The sequence below is a fragment of the Strix uralensis genome, chromosome 23 (genome assembly GCF_047716275.1).
Source record: "Strix uralensis isolate ZFMK-TIS-50842 chromosome 23, bStrUra1, whole genome shotgun sequence".
Taxonomy (NCBI): Eukaryota; Metazoa; Chordata; class Aves; order Strigiformes; family Strigidae; genus Strix; species Strix uralensis.
This window is the reverse complement of record NC_133994.1, coordinates 3,390,652-3,410,215: the sequence shown is the minus strand read 5'-3', so window position 1 is coordinate 3,410,215 and position 19,564 is coordinate 3,390,652. Positions and strand designations below refer to the sequence as shown.

General features: G+C 40.3%; 2 protein-coding genes across 13 annotated transcripts in view; both read right to left on the bottom strand.

Moving 5' to 3' along the window:
• The window catches only part of C1QTNF12 (C1q and TNF related 12), an 81,681-nt gene extending 79,725 nt beyond the window's left edge, over positions 1 to 1,956 (bottom strand). For 7 of the 10 annotated variants that reach the window (XM_074893319.1, XM_074893320.1, XM_074893318.1 and 4 more), the window contains exon 1: positions 1,239 to 1,320. The gene's annotated coding sequence lies outside the window, so the exon portion shown is untranslated. Of the gene's footprint in view, positions 1 to 1,238; positions 1,321 to 1,883 lie in introns of those variants that run through there. The other 3 variants (XM_074893317.1, XM_074893315.1, XM_074893310.1) reach the window with 3 other exon arrangements.
• On the bottom strand, positions 465 to 9,957 carry UBE2J2 (ubiquitin conjugating enzyme E2 J2). 3 transcript variants are annotated; one of them, XM_074893322.1, is made up of 8 exons: positions 9,738 to 9,957; positions 8,425 to 8,589; positions 7,790 to 7,920; positions 7,529 to 7,569; positions 6,610 to 6,712; positions 6,362 to 6,500; positions 5,799 to 5,879; positions 2,762 to 3,891 (listed from the first exon to the last, which is right to left on the bottom strand). In XM_074893322.1, the coding sequence occupies exons 3-8, from the start codon at positions 7,918 to 7,920 to the stop codon at positions 3,607 to 3,609; spliced, it is 780 nt and encodes a 259-aa protein (XP_074749423.1). In that variant the 5' UTR covers positions 8,425 to 8,589; positions 9,738 to 9,957; the 3' UTR covers positions 2,762 to 3,606. The 3 variants fall into 3 exon arrangements, with proteins under 3 accessions (XP_074749422.1, XP_074749423.1, XP_074749424.1); XM_074893321.1 differs by lacking the exon at positions 8,425 to 8,589 and having other exon boundaries at positions 465 to 3,891; XM_074893323.1 differs by lacking the exons at positions 6,610 to 6,712; positions 7,529 to 7,569; positions 8,425 to 8,589.
• Between the last annotated feature and the right edge of the window lie 9,607 nt (positions 9,958 to 19,564).

Below are 19,564 nucleotides of genomic sequence, written 5' to 3'. Positions count from 1 at the left end.
ACTGATGCTGTCTAGATCTGTCCAGATCTTGAGGGAATAGCAGCAGAACAAAGTCAAACTGTACTCAAACAGCAACTGCTGAGTTAGCAGCAAGGTTCCAATCTACCTTTTTCTTCAGAGACATCATCACTGTTGGCAAAAAGAGTGAAACAGCATCTTAAAGTGGCTCCTCCATGTCTCAGAGTAGGTACTGAAAACAGGTACTGCGCTGCAATGAGTTGTGACATTTATGGCATTATAGAACACGTACCTCTCTGTAGAGGAACTGCATTATCAAACAAAAGATCTAAAAGAAGTTACTACCTGGAGGTCTTTTACCACAGATGTAAGGGATACCAAACTAACTTGAGGAAAAAACAAAATCCGGAGGTGGGAGAGATGCAGTTTTGGTTTTCTAGTCCATATGTATCCAGTGAGATTTCTTCCCACTTAATCCTTTCCCAAGAACAGTCCCACAGAAAGTATAAATTTTATCATGAATGTTTATTATGAACAAACAACTTTACAATGCAGTCATTTCTACTCCTCAGTACATGCTTGAAGTAAGGTAACTTCTGTGACCATGAAATCTTAGGGGGAGAAAAGTTATGACTACACACAAATCCAGGATTTTAAAAATCAAGAGATCTTTAAAGGCAACCACTGAGATGTCTTCTAATTCAAGCTGCAAAAACTCCCTACCACCTGTGTATAACAATCTTACAGAAATCCATGAAATTGCAGCATGAAAGTGAAGGGCCAGACATTTGTTCCAGTATCATATACTGAGGGACAGCTTTCAGTGTTATTACATTAAGTAACGCACTGCTTCAGGGCACGATAGTATTTTTGCATGGCAAAGAATGGTTTACTCCATCTAATGACTTTGGTAACAAAAAGATCAGATACTGCATACTATTATAAGTTATTTAAAAAAAAAAAAAAAACACAAAACAGTAAAACCTACACAAAAGAGAATAAATCTTCCGTTACCAAAGGCAAGGAGCAAGGAGATGTATCAAAATCTTGTAAGCCATAGGTGCAAGGGTTCAGTCAGCTATTGCTCCTAGCTTTCAACAAATGGCACCTGAAATGACTGTCAAGTCTTTCTCTGAATCCAGGGTACTGAAGAGAAACCGCAATTGGAAGCTTTGTTTCTTAAATACAACCAATCCTCAGAAAAAATGCAGCATGTCCAGGGTTTAACCAAAGTTTTTTTTGTTTCCAATTGTGGCACTTACTAAAAACAAGAGACCCACCTTCAAATGCTTGGGTGTAGTTTAAGGCCAACTTCTTGTCACATGATAAAAATGCCTTTTATTCAACATCTCCAGATTTTACTAGTTTATCTTGGTAAGGTACATTTCACAAAAGATGCAAACACACCATGCCCAAGGTCTCCTTGCCTTTGTCTTCATTTATGTGACTAAAAAGACTTCCATAAGAAGATAAACACAGATAACCAATTATAAGCTTCTGTCTGTAGGCGACGTCAATGGTAATAAAAGGCATTGCGAGAACACAAACATGTTTGAATACTAAGATCTATGAGGCAGAACAGCCTCAGCTACAGGTCCATATGCTTTGAGGAAAAAAATATCAGTCTGACAAGCCATTCTGAAAATCCTATCACTGCAGGAAAGACATGACACCCTCCCTTCCTTTCCAGCACACGCTCAGACCGACAGAATGTAATTGCTTCTCGATAGATACAACCGGTGCTTCTCTTTTTACAAGAGCTGATTAAGCACATACAAGAGGTAAATTAAAAAATAGTTATAAATAAGATTTGGTAAAACCACAAAATTAAAAAAAAAAAATCAAAGATTTATAAATACATTTTAAAATCCAGCCTTTTCCAAATTCTATCACCACACACCCCATCTTCTCCTTCCCTTCCTTACCTCAGTAAGAACTGCTTTAAGATTTCTTTAGTATACAGCTGTTCTGCTAGTTTTGATAATTCATACCTATTGCAGAGAATTGGTCACATTTATTGATGCTCTAAGCTGCATGGCTCATGGGTTAACAATACATTTTTCCTTAGAATTCAAGATATCAAGGGAAGCAGAGACACAGAACAAGTCTGAAAGGGAAAATAAAACAGTTTCAAAAACATTCTTAGAGACATGAGGTAATATTTATTTGGGCTCTTCACAATAAGACTATGCAGTGAGATGCAGAGCTTTTTACCCTGCTATCACCTTCGACAGTTTGTGGTACCATTAACAGTGAGCGCGTTCTTCCCCAGATGACTAGGCATCACTGTCAATTATGAAAGGCACAGTAAGTTTGCCTCTGATGAAACAAAGCATTTCGATAAAATTAAGCAGGGGAGGAAAACCAAGCAAACCGAGTTAAAAAAGTAATTTCCGACAGACTTTTGAACTAACCTAGGAGCTTTAGTGTTTATCCACAGTCCTGTAATCCCATGAACAAACATTGGTATTTCAGTCATCAATCTTCTGAAGGGGAACAGTGATAAACTTATACCTAAAAGCAAAAAGCTTCCAGAACCTCAGATGAATTAGAAGGGTTTGGGTTTTGGCTTTTGGTGGTGGTTTTTTTAAGAGTTTATGCAAATCTTCAAGTAAGCAAGCAGAACTAATTTTAAGGGTTTTACTTCAGCTAGTGACACTTCAGATTAATTCAGTTGAGTGAAGAAGCTGGTTTGTTTTTCAGACTCATTTGTCTTTTTATCTTCACAAGGGCTAGGGTTACTTCATTTACCAAAGCCCAAGTAATCCAGAGAAGATTTTCTGAATACACAATCAAGTCTCCATTGGTGTGTGCAGTTTTATTTTTTTTTCCAACAGTGGCACCTTGTGATCAAAATTAAGTATTACAGCTTTCATATATAACATCTCCCACAATGGAAATCTGTAAGTGAACAAATCCAAAACAATACTGGATATGGATACCCCACTAAAGGCTGATTCAAATGTGTTTTCTTGCTAATCATTCCTAAGGGCCAACAACTGCACTTCTTGTAGCCCAAATAAAACCTTCAATGACATTGTGACAATTTAGACAACACATTTAACACACATGGTGTTATTTTCCCACTCATCTAATCACTACTGACTAGATATGCAATGATGTTCATTCTAGCTTAAAAAAGAAACCAGCAATCTTCTGCAGCATCAATGTTCACATTAACCAAACCCTTGCCAAGTCCACATGAAATCTCTACTTGAATCATTTCAATACCTGTACAGACTCTTCCCTAATGAAAATAAAATGATATACATGAATTGTGAAACTTTAAAAATTGTTCAATGAAGTAAAAAGCCTTATTTGCTTAAGATTTTCAAATTTCAAATAACAGATGGAGAACTGCTGTAAAAATCAAAGCACTAGAAATGTTAGTGTCTCATCACTAATGCTTTGACTTGTGAGCCACTACTAGAGAGTAGCAAGGACAAGAGGATCTGCGAGCAGAACTTCTTTTAGTTTTCTGACTAATCAAAACTACTCCATTTCTCAAACATAACCCATGAGCCAACCAATGTTTTACCTGCAACTTGGTAAAACAAGTATTTATCCCAGTGTCAGAGTCAGATGCCCAAAGAGTCCCACTCATTCTGCAACTACCACTAATTTGGTCTTGGATTTCTTTTATTATCCTCATTCTTGCGCTATGCTTCTCAGTACATACTTGACTGTGTAGGCAAAGGCTGCAAAACCAACTATAACAAACAAGTTCGCCAAAGCTCCGCCTAAAAGTCCATGGTTACGATTGGCCTGTTGGAGACCTGGATGATTGGCTGGTGCCAAGGGTACATGCCCATTAAGAAGGGGGATTCCATTCTGACCGTAGTGTGCTTCCCCATCAGGGACAACATCTGGTAAAGGGAGGGATGGAGGTCTGTTGCTGAGCTCTTCTTGTGCTTTCTGTTTTTGTTTAATCTCCTGGAGGAAGAAAAAAAGGAAACTGAATAGCTGCAAGTGAATAGTGGTGAAGCTACTGGGCGTTTTGAAAACATTTCAGAACCCAAGTTCTTACACAACTTTAGGAAACGGATATGGTATACTTCATTATATTGTAGATCTTTTAAACTAAATTAACTGCATTACAGACATTTGTACAGTCTCCCCAACTTCTTCCAAAGTGACCTACTTCAGTAGTTGACACTAACAATCATATGGTCAGGTGTTTTTAAGTTCACATGTACATTTTCTGAGAAGCTTTTTTTCAGAAATGAGAAATTCTTGCGTGTCCAGCTTGTTTTGAACACAAGACATTAAAAGAATGAAAGCAATCACAGAATCTTCAAAGGATTAGGACTCTTAAGTATTACATGTTAAAGATCTGCCTGTGCTTGGAACGCAACAGCAGTTATCTATTATTGTCTTCAGAGTTTCCCCAATGATTTAGGTACTGGCAAAACAGTACTGCAGAAAGTATTTCCAATTCTCTGGCATTCTTGTAACCGATAAGAAAAGGCAATTAAAACCTTCAGTTCAGATTTATATCTGCATGGGGAAGAAAGGAAATGGAAATAAAACTTTTCTTTTTCCAGAAGGCTGTCCCAGAACGAAACAAAGAGGGAGAATGGTTTTAAAACTGGAGTTTTGTGAATACCTTTAAGAATAATCATAGATGGATCAAACCTGAAGTTCCATAAGCACTCACCACTCTGCCTAGAAAGGCCATTTCTGTCTGTGGACAATGTTTACTTCACTAGCTGGGCTCACATGTTTATGACCTCAGGTTATCTCTAACAAAAACACAGATCTCAGGCTTAAGAAAACAGCTGGAAAAAGGCCCTTCTCTATCTTTTCCCTACTCTTCTACAGTACATAGTCTTTGTGCAATAATTGAGACTTGCAATTTGGTGAAATCTGTACAACCCAAAACAGTTTGCCTGACAAAATTAATTTTATGCCTAGAATTCCAAAGTACAATGAGCATCAGCACTGTAATATTCTAACTCCAGGGTCATAAAAAAGAGCCTGTAAGAGAAAACTATTCCCTTCATATGGTATGCAGGAAATTACCTCTCAAAGTCTCAACAGCAGGCTGAAAGAACTGAATTCCTTCACTAAGAAGTTAAAGGGAAGGAACCATCTAGAGACAGGAATGAAGAAAGGAGCATCCTTCATTCATAACAGGTGAGACCTTTCAGAACCAAGTATCATCAGTGGAATTGGCGAGAGAATCCAGAGGTTTAAATGAAGTGAGATTTTTGTTTTTCTTTCTTAAACCTACACCATCTATATAACTGTTGTCTGGCTGAAGACACCTTCCACAAAGCAAATTTCTCTACCTTTCAGCTGCTACCTATACATGACAATATAAACTGTGTATCCACACCCCTCCAGGGTTAGCATTGTGCAAGGAAGATACATACCCTAAGAAGATATCACCCATTCTCAGAAGTTAAGCAGGAAGAATATAACAGTCTCTGATCTTAAAGCAGAATTAAGAAAAAAAAAATAATCTAGGATATCGATGGACCAAGTCCAGATATACAAAGATTAGTCCTACCCAAACTCAAGACAGTATACAATCCTAAAATATTGGGACCACAACCACGTCTGCTGCATGTGCAACTCGGTCAAGGCTTTGATACCAATCCTGAACACACACATTTGATTCTCTATACAACAGATCTTTGTGCAGCAGAAAAACAATTCCATTTCAAGATTCAAGTTTTTAATTCTTACACATAGCAAAAGCACCTTTTAAAAGGCTTCCAAGACTGACAAAAGTAGCTACTGTCTGGGAGAAGTCCTAAACAATTAGTTTACAGATCTACACAGAGAAGTTGAAGAACTACAGAAAACCAAATTATAGCACAGATGAATTCCCTTACCTCTACCACTTCAGGGAAGAGCTCACAGAAGACTTTATCTTTTAAATTAAATGCTAAGCTTTGTGCAGCAAGCTGTCTTTTCTGTGGAGGAAACAAAAATTATCAGCAGTTGTATATAAACGAAGTTAATATACTTTAACATCTGACTATTTCCCAAAAGAATGGTGCAAACCACTAGACAACTAGTTTCTAATATTTAAAACTTCATACTTGTGAACATTATTCACTACAACAGACATTTGTGGAGAGAAGTTATGTTCTCAGTTCTTCATCTTATGGGATTAGAGTTCTGTACTAGTGTGTCTGCTTGGTAGACACTTCAAGAGGAAGGGAGGAGAAACTCCTAACCATACTGTTTACTAAAAGGGATTTTAGGTTTTCTAAGAAATCCTCTCCCCATCTCCACACTACCCAAAACTGACTCGATTCATCTGCCCATCATCTGTAGTAGGCAATTTCCAAGATATCACAATGTCAGCTGCTGCTGCTGTTGTTTTAGCTTTGAGGGGATGTTCAACATTCCCTAAGCTGACAAAAGGTGCATCACAGAGTCAGGAGCTTACTGTGAACTCTGACGTCTCTATGCTGCCCAGTGTGGGGCCCTTCTCCACCATAAAACTAAGAAGGCCCGTCAAGATCGTCGAGACTGACCAAGCTGGATTCCATGTGTCCGGGTGGAAATCAGTGATCGAAAGACACAACCTCCAAAAGGATAAGACAGTGTGTTTTATTTTTGCCATTAAAATTATTACACAGTATACATATTGCTAAAATGGTGTTAATTGCTTAAGTGTTAGAAGAAAATCCTTACCTTGTATTACACTTAAACCTTCCATTAGGTGTAATCATATAAATACTAGGAGGTTTAAAAGGAAATTCTCTGGGGAATATTAGTTTCCCATGATAATAGCCACCTGCATTACATAAAGAGATGAATTACTTATTTTGCATGAAGATGAAGTCCTAAACTGCTACTCAAAATGGGCCACATAAAACCCTTTACTTGTCTCCTTCTCCCCCTCACACTAAAGAGATCAAGCTCACCATCTTGTGCCTCTAAAACACAGGAATCATAATCCACACCTGCGGTAGATTTAGAGGCAATTCTCTCAAATGTGTATTTTAAATTGTACTTTCTGTGGTCAAGTCCATAATACACTTAAGGAAAACCAGCCAAAGTGTATTTAATACAATACAAATGGGTTAGTTTTCCAGAAACACAGGTAACTGCTAACATAATCCTATGAAGAATCCGATTTCAAAACGCATTTTGTGAGGGCTCCAGAAGACATTGTGAAATACATGACTACAACAAATTAACAAGGCTTTTATGAATTCCTGTGGAGAAAGGGAGGAACTTAAAGACAATATATGTCTCGGTTCACTGACAACATTTATGTGGTAATAAAATGGGATTTTTTAAAATTATCTTTGAGTGAGTTATCTGCTCCAAGACCTTTAGCAATTACTTAATTGGAAGTTATCTATCTTCAGTTTATCCGACATGTGGTTTTGTTAGAATCCTTGATAACAGAAAAATTACTAATAGGCATGGTCCCACTATCAACAAGCTAGCAGACAAGTCACAGACAGCTTTGAAACTGCACTAACAGTTTTTAGAGCTATTTACAGTAGTTACATTTTGCCCATTCAAAGAGGCATGTAATTACTCAGGCATGCAAATCATAACATAAAGTACATGCACACTTTTGCTACATGCTAACTTTTACCTTCATAGGGAGTCATTTCAGGTCCCCGTACAACATAGTGCCTAAGACAAAGAAGGAAATTGAAACAGTATGAAAGCCACCACACAATCAGCCACTAATTCCTCCAGAAAAATGAAGATCAATATCACTTCAGCAAAATTTTCATACTCCACCCCCCAAAACCAAGATTCCCATACAATCTGTAGGAGTGAGGGAGTCAGACTTGATGACCTGGAAAATCTTGTTCTCTCAAGTGAGTGAACAGTCCATTCTAATTCTTACCATTCAAGGATATTGGATGGGAGGGGCTCTGCACAGATATAAGGCACTGGATCTTTCTTAATTCGAAGGTAGTCTTGTTTAAGTCTCTGTGTTGCTGTTGTTGGTGCTCTCTTATTACTGTTGTTGCTCATCTAGTTTTTAAAAAATATATACAAATACAATTTCAATACAAGCTTAATAGATGCAGAGCTACTATGCTTCACTGAACACAAGCTTCAGATTTTTGCAAAAATCTACTTTACAGAGCATTTTTTTAAAATATAAATTACTGTAACTTTTAAGTGGCAAGAACCATGCAAAATCTTAACTAACACACTCCCAAGTGACTCTGTATATTGCCAAAATGGGAAAACACTCCTTCCAGAACACTGCTGTTTAAATGCCACAGTGAACAGCTATCATGAAAATATGCTGCGCTACAGAACCCACATGAACTCTTAATTACCAGTCCTGTGTTCAGGCTGAACACACATCATTATGACCCTGTTTTAAAGGGCTTAGTCTTTCTGTATAATTCATTTCCCTATTCAGCTTTAATATCTATTATGTAAATTTGCCCATGATTTAAATTCGTTTGGTGTTTCTACACATCTAGTTATTTGACATAAATAACAAACAAAAAACCCCACAATAACCTTATTACTGATTTTGATGTGAAGGGTTTTAAATTAAATCTGCTGCCTGCTTAAGAGTCAGTTGAATTTACAGAAGGGAACTTCTGAGCCAGATTATTCTCTTCCAGAGAAACAAAGACCTCATCCAAAATGAGACAAGTCAGTGTGAAGAAAGAAAATTCCATGCTGCTTACAAGACAAAGAAATCATTAGCACTTACAATGCACCTACAGAACACATACCAATTAACAAATGCTATTTAACTCACTTTCCCCTGAGATATTTAGCAAGTTACTTAGCTTTATACATGGAAATTTAAGCAAGAACAAAAAGGAAAGATTGTACAAACAGCTTGTGAAAAGAAATAAAACAATGCTTACAATATGATAGCAGCATTTGACACAAAAAGTATGTTAAATGCCTATAATCCTTTCTATTCCTTTACTTCAAACAGATGGCCAAGTACAATTTTATTAAAGAAATATTGTTTAAACCATGAGCAACGATTGTATGTGGTCAAATATTCAAACCCTACTCAAAATATATGCATCTAACCTAGCTTTTCTCAGAATTACTGTAAATCATTGTTTGACACAAACGGTATTTTTTCTTGAAGAAAGTCATACCTCTTGAAATCATAAAATTAAGATTTTTCCTCTAAATAAGTCAGTTTTAACTTTAAAATAGAGATTAAATCGTATCTTTTTAATTTAACCCAATCATTCTAATAGCGCCCCTCACTATGGACTGCAAAAATACACTGAAATATTTTACAGCACTAAGTATAGTTACCGGGATTTTAACACCCCTCAAAGCCTTATCTGAATGAACGTTTGTATTTTAACGCAGAAAATAAACGGCCACATTTGCAGATGCTACGACCGCAAACCCATTTTCCCATCTCGACAATACAATTTACCAGAAGCAAGCAAGAAAGCAACTCGCCAGTGTTCAGACAGCCCAGCATCAGCAGCATCGTGCGCCCAAGCCCTGCTCCCAGCCGGGCAGGGTGGATCAGGGAACTAACGGAGGGCACCACAGGTCCCCGGCCCCCCACAGCTGCCCCGTGGGACGAGAGCCAGCGCCTCTTTCTGCGGGTGTGACCCAGCTGGCCGCTCCGTGTGGCCGCTCCGTGCCTGAGGAGACGGGCAGCGAGTGCAGAAACCCAAGAAGAAGCAAGAGGACAACCGAGGAGCTCACAGCCCACAGTGAGCCGGCTGCCCGGCCCAGGCCCCGCCAGGTTGGGGAAGGGGGGACAGGGGGAGGGAGACAGCCAGTCCAGCCCTCCCTGAGCTCCCTCAGGGGCTCGCCCCGCCGGCCCAGGCCCCACTCACCTCTCCCTGCTAGAGCAGGCCCCTCCACCGCCGGGACGCCCCACCTGCCTGCAGCCGGAGGCCGAGCGAGGGAGGGAAGGAGCGGGGATGGAAGGAGAAAAGGAGAAAGGTAGGAAGCGCCACAAGAGAAGGCGAGCAGAGCAGGGCCGCGACCCCCACGCCTCCCCGCTGCGGCGCGACCGCGGCTCGCAGCCAAGATGGCGGCCCGGCGAGGCGGGGCCAGCGCGGCGCTGGCAGCTCCTTCCGGGAAGGAGCCGCCCCGCTTCCGGGGCGCGGGGGCGTTCCCCCGCCGCGCACCCCACTTCCGCTTCCGGTCCCCAAGATGGCGGCGTGGGGCAGCCGCGGAGCTCTCGGGTCCTGGTGGCCTAAAGCCGCCGTGTTTCCTGTGCCGCTTGGTGCACTTGGACATCGCCGTTCAATTATTACGGCTTTACATCAGATTATATTTGGGAGAGATCTCGGAATGACCTGATTTTTTTTCTTTCCTGAAAAAGAATTGATTGTATGTGTTTTTTTGCAATCAGTCTCCTGAATCTTTTCTTCAGATTCCCAGTGCTCATAAAATGGATAAATCCAAACTAATTTTTAGTCATTCAGTACACAGGCAGTATTTTTTTGTTCCAGGATTCCACTAGTAGGCCCATAAAAATACAGCAAATCGGTTTGTATCATTCGTCCATTTGTTGCTTCAGTAATGTGTGAGTAAAGCAAATTACTCTGTTATACTTAGGAAGCCAAATGTGACAGGAAGATGTAGTGACTATGCACTCTTCATTTAAAATCAGGTAGCCAGACCATCTTAAGAGAAAACGCTGCAAAACTGCTCCGTTGAAGTGAACTCGGAGTTCTTGGTCTTAGATCCTCAGCTGCTGCCCAGCAGATCTGCACGGCCCTTGCCCTTAAGGGATTTTTTTCCCCAGGCTTGGGGAGGAGTGGCTGGAGAGCTGCCAGTCAGAGAGGGACCTGGGGGGGTTGATTGCCAGCCGGCTGAACATGAGCCAGCAGTGTGCCCAGGTGGCCAAGAAAGCCAATGGCATCCTGGCTTGTATCAGAAATGGCGTGGCCAGCAGGGACAGGGAAGGGATCTCACCCCCTGTGCTCGGCACTGGTGAGGCCGCCCCTCAATGACTGGGTTCAGTTTTGGGCCCCTCACTCCAAAAAGGCCATTGAATGACTCGAGCGTGTCCAGAGGAGGGCAACGGAGCTGGTGCAGGGTCTGGAGCACAGGTCTGATGGGGAGCCGCTGAGGGAACTGGGGGGGTTTAGTCTGGAGAAGAGGAGGCTGAGGGGAGACCTCATGGCCCTCTACAACTCCCTGAAAGGAGGGTGCAGAGAGGGGGGATGAGTCTCTTGAACCAAGGAACAAGCGCCAGGACAAGAGGGAATGGCCTCAAGCTGCACCAGGGAAGGTTTAGACTGGATATTAGGAAGTATTTCTTTACAGAACGGGTTGTTGGGCATTGGAATGGGCTGCCCAGGAAGGTGGTGGAGTCCCCATCCCTGGAGGTGTACAAGAGACAGGTTGACCCGGCGCTGAGGGATCTGGTGTAGTTGGGATCTGTCAGTGCTAGGTTAACGGTTGGACTAGATGATCTTCAAGGTCCTTTCCAACCTAGATGATTCTGTGATTCTGTGGTTGTGTGAGATGCCCAGGCTTGAAAGATTAAACATTTTAACAACATGGGCGTTGTGGAGTGTTTTGTAAAACACAAAATTCCACCTGGCCTTAACATCATAAAGCACGTTGAATAAGTTAACGCTACAATCATATTTACATGCCACTTTGTGCAAGGCAGGGTTTAGCAGACATCAGTCACGATGGTCCTTTTCTAAGGGTTTCAACCCAGCCTTTATTGTCAGGGTTATGCTGATCTCTGGTGATTGGAGGCCAGCTCGACACTGAGTTTCAGCTATATTGAATCTGAATACTTGTATTTCCTATTGTATTTGCTCACATGCAAAAATCACCAGCCAATCAAAAATTCCTCTTCAAAAGCCTAAGAAATAAATTGGGGTTAACGTTTAATGTTCTGGCGTTTCGGATGTCACCCATATACCGAATTGTATCCCAGTCGAGAGGCATTTTCTGCTCACTCCCTTCCAATGCTTTTCTTTCAGGGCTTATGAAATTTGCAACTTAGATAATGTTTGTGAACGGGAATTCACGCAGTTTGGTTTTCCAAGATTTAATTTTAAAAAACGTAAGAGATTGGCTCCTGGTTTATACATCCGTGGTTAGTGCTCTAGGCATAGAGCATAGCCACCGTATTCTATTCATTAACTATTAGCATAGGTACTAGTTTAAGGGAAAGTTTACCTCTGTCGCTGGGCTAATAATCTTCCTTCATTGTCTCAGGTGAAACGAGAAGGCAGAAAACAAAATGATTGAGTTGCCCAAAGAGTTTGCAACAGACTCATAGATGGGACTGCATGCCTGCAATAAAGGCCAGAATTTTTCTTACTGTTCCAAAAGATGCAGGCATTTTCCACCCTGCAGTGGCCACGGTTCTCCTCTATGCTTGAGCACTTCTGCATCGTACCCAACAGAGGGCAGTGGTAGACCACATACTTTTTAAACTCTTAGTTCTGTCTGTTGCCAGAGTGCCATAAGCTGTTGATCCAGATTTGCACTCCCTGTCATGGGTCTGTGGAGGATAATCAACAGCAAGAAGGGAAGAAAAAAATAATGGCTGTGATGTCAGTACCTATGGGCAAAAGTCAAATTTGAAACACCTTTAAATTTCACTTTGTTTCTACAGACTGGGGATTGCAAAATATTGTGTGTTCATAGAACATCTCACTCGAGCATGTCTGTTTTTAGTGGGAGTATGTAGTTTTCATTATGTCCTAAGCACTGAGGCAGGGTTGTTGATGCAGAGGCTGCTGTATTAGACCTCGGAGAGAGCTACAGTTGTGCAGCAAACTGAAATGATGTTTGGACTTACAGAACTGAGAGATCTAATAATTTTTTTTAGTTGAGCTTCAAATATGGCCAAGAAATATTTTTCTAGAAGTAGGAAAATTATAGGAGATTTTAGAAAAAAAAAAAAAAAAAAGCCAATCTGAAATCATGAAGAGAGAAACTACCAAACAAAAATATTTTCAGTTTGCTGAGGGATGTTAAAATTTTAATTTCATGGTAGTTTCATTTCAAATGTCTAATATTTTCCATGATTACCTCAGACTTCAATCACAATAATGGGATCTTTCATAGTCAAAGTGTTCAGATGTCCCACCTGTGACCACATCAGAACTTTCTGAGTTAGTGAAGTTTATCAAGCCGTGTCCTTTTCTTTGAATTATTTTGATTTTGGTGCCATGAAATGCTTCAAGGAAAAATGGCTTGCTTCAGAAAAGAAGCAATAGTTGATCTGTTTTGTTTTAATCTCTTATACTCACTCATGCTTATATCTAATCTGAGCTCACATCTTACAAATGCTTGAAGGTTTTGCAGAACAAAAGGAACTCTTTATTATAAATTATTATTATACTTCAAGATTTAAAGCACTGTATAAATACAAGGTGTTATTAGAATGCTGAATTAGCCTACATGTATTTCACCTAATAAATTCCCCATGGCAACTCATGCAGTATAATACATACCTAGTTTATACCCTTTGACCTGAAGACAATTACCTTTTTTTCCTCTGCTACACCCTTTTGTCTTCTTTTGCGTTTACACTGGAATTCCTACTAAGTCTAGAAATGTAAGACACATGTGAACCCGGAGCCTGTAATAAAGGCCCCAGAATGCTGAAGGGATTCCAGAGCTCATATTTACACCTCTGTCATTCTCTCTAATGTTCCCCAACCCCAAAGTATTTCATGCATAAGTGTGTTGTCATTAACATTCCATTCATCTCTCTGGTATGTTATTCTCAACACTAATGATAGCATAGAATGAGACTTCTCTCTCAGAGTAGTTTCTTTCTTTCCAGTTGTTTTCCAACATGCAAATGAATCATACTATAGAATTTCCTCTTTCTGTAAAGTATCTTTGGTGTACTGCTATTGTGTCTTGAAGGCATATTTTAAACCTGGGCTTGGGAAGTCGCTAGAAATTCCAAATTTATGTTCTTAAATCATTAAGTGCATGCAGTAAGTAAGTACATACTGCTAAATTAACTTGGAAGGTGATTAACTCCAGGACAGAGACAAGTGAGGGAGTTCACTATCTCATAAAGGTTCGAGTTGTTTTTTAATTTGATATGGGCCCCTCAGCAGGACCACGTGGCTGGTTACAGGACATGAAAACATCTTTATGTCCTCGTGAACACAGACCTTTTGCCTTATTCTTTAAAAATATGTAGCTGTCTGACTTTTGCACGGCAGAAAACTTTAACTGTAATTCTAAGAAAAACATTGCAAATTTTTAGGGCAGGTACAAACAACAGGAATCAGAACTTGTTTTATTTGTTCTCTTTGTGGGTGCCTTTGGGTAAGTCCTTTGCTTCAGTTTCTCCATCAAAGGAAAGTAGCACTTCATGCACTACTGCACGCATGCAGTCAAATGAGTATTTTGAGGCTGACCTTGGTGGATGAAGAAATAATTTGAGAAAGAAAATGCACCCCGAGGAATGTAGTGAGGGTTAATTAGTGTTCACATGTACTCAAATGTAATCTTGTCCAGTAAATGTGGCAACGCTGTGGCTGCTGAGCGTCTCTGTTTAGATTGTCCAGAAAGACAGAGAACGCTTGGAAGGACAGCCATGCCTCAAGGCTGCTCAGAACTGAGGATGCTGATGAAATGCAAAGTTCTTGTATCCCAGAAAGACATCTGATATATCCTTGGGGAAGCAATTTCCCCGAGTCCTGTTACTAACAGCCATGTTAGAGTGGGATCAAGAGAGCACCTAACTGCATAACTCATATGTACTCAATGGGCAGGCTTTTTCTTTGGTTATCTCATGGGTTGACCATTGAACCCATTGCTGCTTCAGATAACCAAGATAGGTCTCTCATCTTAAGTAGTGAAAAAAACAGGAATCTTTACTTCTGCCCTGAATAGAGAGAACTACCCCCTAGGCCCTTTACTAGTTTTTCAGTCTCTATAGCCTGTGGAATTGGAAGATCAGTCAGTTATAATGTGCTCTCTTACTTTACACATCCGTATAATCGTGGGACTACTGATCTATTCATTTTGTTTGCTGTCTAAAGCCGCTGCTAACTGGCACCATGTAAATACTTGGGGTGTACAAAGGCAGAATTTGCTAACGGTGAAGAGTTTTCTGCCTACAAGCCCAAGATGCATTGAAGAAATCATTGCCCAGTGAATAAATGCAGGAGTGTTTTGTGGTGTCTCATGCCTGACTCCCTCTTAGAACAGGGGGATTAAGGGAACTGTAGGTGCCAGACAAATCCTGCCTGGCCGCTTGCTCCGTTACCAAAGATACAACCAAGATTCAGAGCAAGCAAAAGCCACAGGGATCAGTAAAGAAGGAGGCTTGGGAGTGTTACACCCAAGTAGGAGAGATCTGGGTGGAGATTACCAAGCACAGTAAAAGTGAGGGTGGAGTTGGACAGAGGGGCAAGAAGCTTGGATGGAACGCAGAAGGAGAGAAACAAATGGGGAAAAAATACTCAAGGGCCTCAGAACAAAGGGGACTGTGGCAATCTTGATCTGAATGGGCTGGAAGAAGTAAGTCAGGCACGGGGCTGAACCTTTGCAAAGCCACGGGGAAGGAAAGAATGAATCTTTAGGATGTTGTTAAGGAAGAAGTAGCAGCTGAACCATCACCTTGAAGAATTCATCCCATGAGCAGCAGGTGATTTAGCTCAGAAAGCCACAGAGACATCTTCTCTTGTTGAGCAAGGGAACACCATTTGTTAGCGTGGCTATAGTCAGTGTCTGCCAAAGACGAGGCACAGTTACAAGGAGCTCAGGGATGCTGGTGAAGCCATTTTTCTTTTATGCTAGGTAAAATCTGTGCTCCAGACACTTATCTGAAAGGTTTTAGGATTTTGGTTTTGTACTGTGTTTAAGCATTAATAATTTTTGCTGAACTGTATTTACTCTTAACTTTTTAAAGTGTATTTCTTCATTTTTGAGGAATGCAAAACTTTTGGGAGGGTTTTTTTTCTTTTTTGAGGGGGGCTTTCAACAAAAAACATTTGGAATTCCGAACCTTATTAAAGGCAGAAGGATATTTGCTGTTCAATCTATAGTAAATCTCCATCACTGATATCTGAATGTTCTGCAGCTGTAACTACCTGTGTGCAGATGACGTCAGTGACACTGAGAAACTAAGTCACTGTCCCAGGGTCATGTAACAAAGCACTTACTGATCCCATGTTTACCACTGTCTGAGCTTGCATTCAAATCAAGACGTGCCATTGACCAATAATCCTTCAGAGATCTTTTTATAAGAGTACAGGACATTAATGCTAATGTCTTGGACAGATTTAGTTCAAGTAATTATATCCCGCCTTCCTGAATTCCCTTCCAATTTCAAGTGCGTATGAGATGCATCACTTCCAGGTCAAAACTATGAGCAATGTCATTTGCATTAAAACATCTTGCTGCTTTCCCATCTAAAAGTAATTCCATTTCATTGATGGATGAAACAATGTAGGGTTTTTTGTTTTGGCTTTCCCATAAAGTGCTGCCAAGTTGAGTTTCTTTTAATCTTTGGCCACAAGGCAATTTAGAGGTATTGTGTATTTATTTGTTTTTCTTATTTTTGGTTCTTTGTCCTTCTGAGGGGTTTTATTGCTTTAACTACCATACTGGCTTTTACTGAGTAGCTTTCCTTGGGTGAATGTTTGGCCACTACAGTGCGTGTTTGATTCATAGTGTTACAGAAGTATAGTATGTTATTATCTAGTGGAACTATATTATTTTGTAGAATTCCCCAAACCCTTTGATTTCGTAGGAAACTGATCGTCATCATTTTTTAAAATGGAAACTGATAACTTGTTGATAAATAGCTTCAACATAGATGATTATCTTGAGTTTCAAAGAAGGGCTGTGGTGTTTCCTGAGTCTCACTGATTCATTGTTCATTGATCATGAGGAAATCATTCAATCATTTTGAAGCTCCATTTTTCTTCTTGTATAAAGAAAGGCTAATATTATATATCTAGCTTTACTGGAAGCGTGCACGCTTAATCATTTGGTGAGTGTCACATATTTTGAGCTCTCTGGACTAAAGGTTCCACATCAGCAAGTGCCAAACATGAATCATAATCTTTGTTTTCCGTAATCACTGCTGTTGTGATAATGATAAATGTTGTTCATTTATAGACCAGATTAATATTTCCAGGCATCATGATTTTTGTGATTTGCTTCACTTTCTACTGTCTGAATTGGAGGGGCAGCAGGCAATCAGATAGCCTTAGGTGACCCAAATAAAAAGACAGGCAATTTAACCTAAGCGTGGATAAATCCCTGATAAACTTGCTGAAACTAGAGCTTTTTCCCTTTGAGTTCCTCTCCTGCCTGACTAAAGTCAGGCGTGACCTCCTTTGTGATGACTGACAAGGAGACAGTATTACTTAGAAAATAATCCTGGCATGTTTCTGAGTCAGAAAGAGGAAAGGTCAGTCCTCCTCCATACTTATTCCACAGGAACTAGGTAAGGAGCTCCATCACCAGGATCCAGTTCCCATTTACCTCTCCATCCTGTGTTTCCCAAACAATAATTGGTACACAGCCATCAGTGGCCATAAGTGGCCTTCTAATGACATCACCTTAAGATGCAAAGACAAATAGTATGACATACCAGTTTCTCCTTACTGTTCATCACTTTCACTCAGAGCCTTTCACTACTTCCGCATGCTCTTCTTTAGTATTTGACATTTGTATGATTACATTGCTCTTTATATCCAAAGCACAACATGCCTAGTATTAGAACGTTATTAAGCTATTACCTTGCAAGATGGATGTATGCCTTCAAAAGCCACTATAATGGCTGTGGTTTCGTTACTGCTGTACTTTCTTTAAAGCCAGGTAATCTCGACACAGATCTCTATAGGTAATCACTCTTCACAGAGGTCATTTGTAATTTCATAGCAAGTTTCTATGACAAAATATTTTTTCTTACTTGTTTAAAACATTAATTCAGACCTAGAGGAAGATCCTGGCTGAACTGACCAGAGACTTGTTTTCCCCTGGTTAGTCACAAAAGGAGCCTCATTAAATGGGCTGCTTTGCTAAATTTCTGTGACAAATATGCCTCTGCCTTGACCTAGAGGAGTTGTCTCCAGTGCTGACAGGAGGAACTGAGACTTTCAGTGATAACACATTTCCTTTATAGAACTTACTAAACAACAGAATACCTGCTAAACTTAGCCTGAGCTGTAAGTCCTTGCTCTCCCACTCCACCTTCTGATCTGTTTTTTCCTTTACGTCTATGAAGAGGAGTGGGCACGCACTGAATGCCACCAGAACGGTTGGAGCAGAGTGTAGGAGCACATGCAGTCCTTTACAGCCAGATTGTGACTGGTTCAGGTGTAGATAAACAGTTCACTGGTTGCTGCAAGCTTCTGGAGATGCTGCAGCCTTGCAGGAAGACACATCTTTGAAGATCAGGAGGAGAACATTTTGGAACTATTGGTACACATAATGTTTAGAATTTATGTCTGCCAGCACAGTCTCTAGGCAACTTAATAATAAATATACGCCAGACAGAATATCAGAAATAAGAGCAAGGCAGCATGATTTCCTATGGCACCCAGAATAACAGAATGATGTTCCATCCCGCAATTTACACTGAATATTCATGACAATGTGTCCTAGAGGGTCTTCTCCAGAGGGGTGCTCAGGGCATATTCTGAAGACTGTGACAGATCAAAGGTAATCTGCTTTTGTTCATCCCAACAGCAAAAAAACCCGCCGATTTTACCCTATTTGTAGCTTCACTGTTGTGTTTAATCTTTAGTACACAGCTATGTGTAGTATACAGTTTTCTTTGACAAAGAACTAACCTAGCTACAGTGGCAAAGCAGGGCTTGGGTAAGCAGGGAATGTCTTAAACAGAGTTTCACGGATAATTGCTGCTGATCTATCGAGTCAAAGTCAATGTTGAGGTTTTTAATGGAATAGAATGTGAAGCTGATGTTTGTTGCCAAAACCTGCTGGAAGATTTCAGTCAAATGTGCCAGGGGTAATGAGGAAAAACAGGGTGTTTTATGCTAAGACACTTTTCAAAATTAAGTAATACAAAATGCATTACTTGTATTGTAGGCCTAACTGTCGGTCCTTGTGTGACGAGTGAATGCATTCTCTCAAAGAGCAGAGAGAATTTCAGAAGAAGTGTCCGGTAAAGGATATAAGCCCTCATGATGTACATTCACGTCTGGAGGCATATTAAATGGCCTACGTGGCAAATGCAAGTTACAAGTGTTCTTCATCTATAGACCTCTTTATGACAAATAGGTCTAGAAGTGAAAATAATCTCAAGATCTTATCCTCTCATGCTGATGAAGCGAGAAGAAAGTATTATGTTAAGCAATGGACATTGCAAGGAGCTCATTTGATGAGGCTGAAAGCTAAGGGCCAAAATTTATGGGATCTGATGTAGGCAGCACCCCTTGCACATTGTTGCAAGGTATCTGCAGGATTGCTGAATGCACAAAGAATTGTCACCTGTTTGTCTAATACAGGAGTAAGTACTGATCATCTTAAAATATCAGATGAGATCTAGGAATATCTCTTAAAAACATATTTTTAAATGCTGTAGCATGACTACAACCCATCCTGTTGCAATTAACAAGCAGTATCAAAGCAATAGTCATCATCATGCTTACATGGCAGCTTACATCACCAAAGCTTTATACAAACACCAATTAACCCTCTCAACAATGCTGCAAAGTGTCATTATGTCTGT

What these genes read in the sequence shown, in the direction of transcription:
- UBE2J2 (XM_074893321.1), bottom strand. Translation starts at nt 7,920, where the DNA reads ATGAGCAACAACAGTAATAAGAGAGCACCAACAACAGCAACACAGAGA. An exon ending in TAGAGACGTCAGAGTTCACA is followed by an intron (nt 5,880 to 6,361) that starts GTAAGCTCCTGA and finishes TTTCCTCCACAG; the next exon opens with AAAAGACAGCTTGCTGCACA. An exon ending in TCTTCCCTGAAGTGGTAGAG is followed by an intron (nt 3,892 to 5,798) that starts GTAAGGGAATTC and finishes TTCTTCCTCCAG; the next exon opens with GAGATTAAACAAAAACAGAA.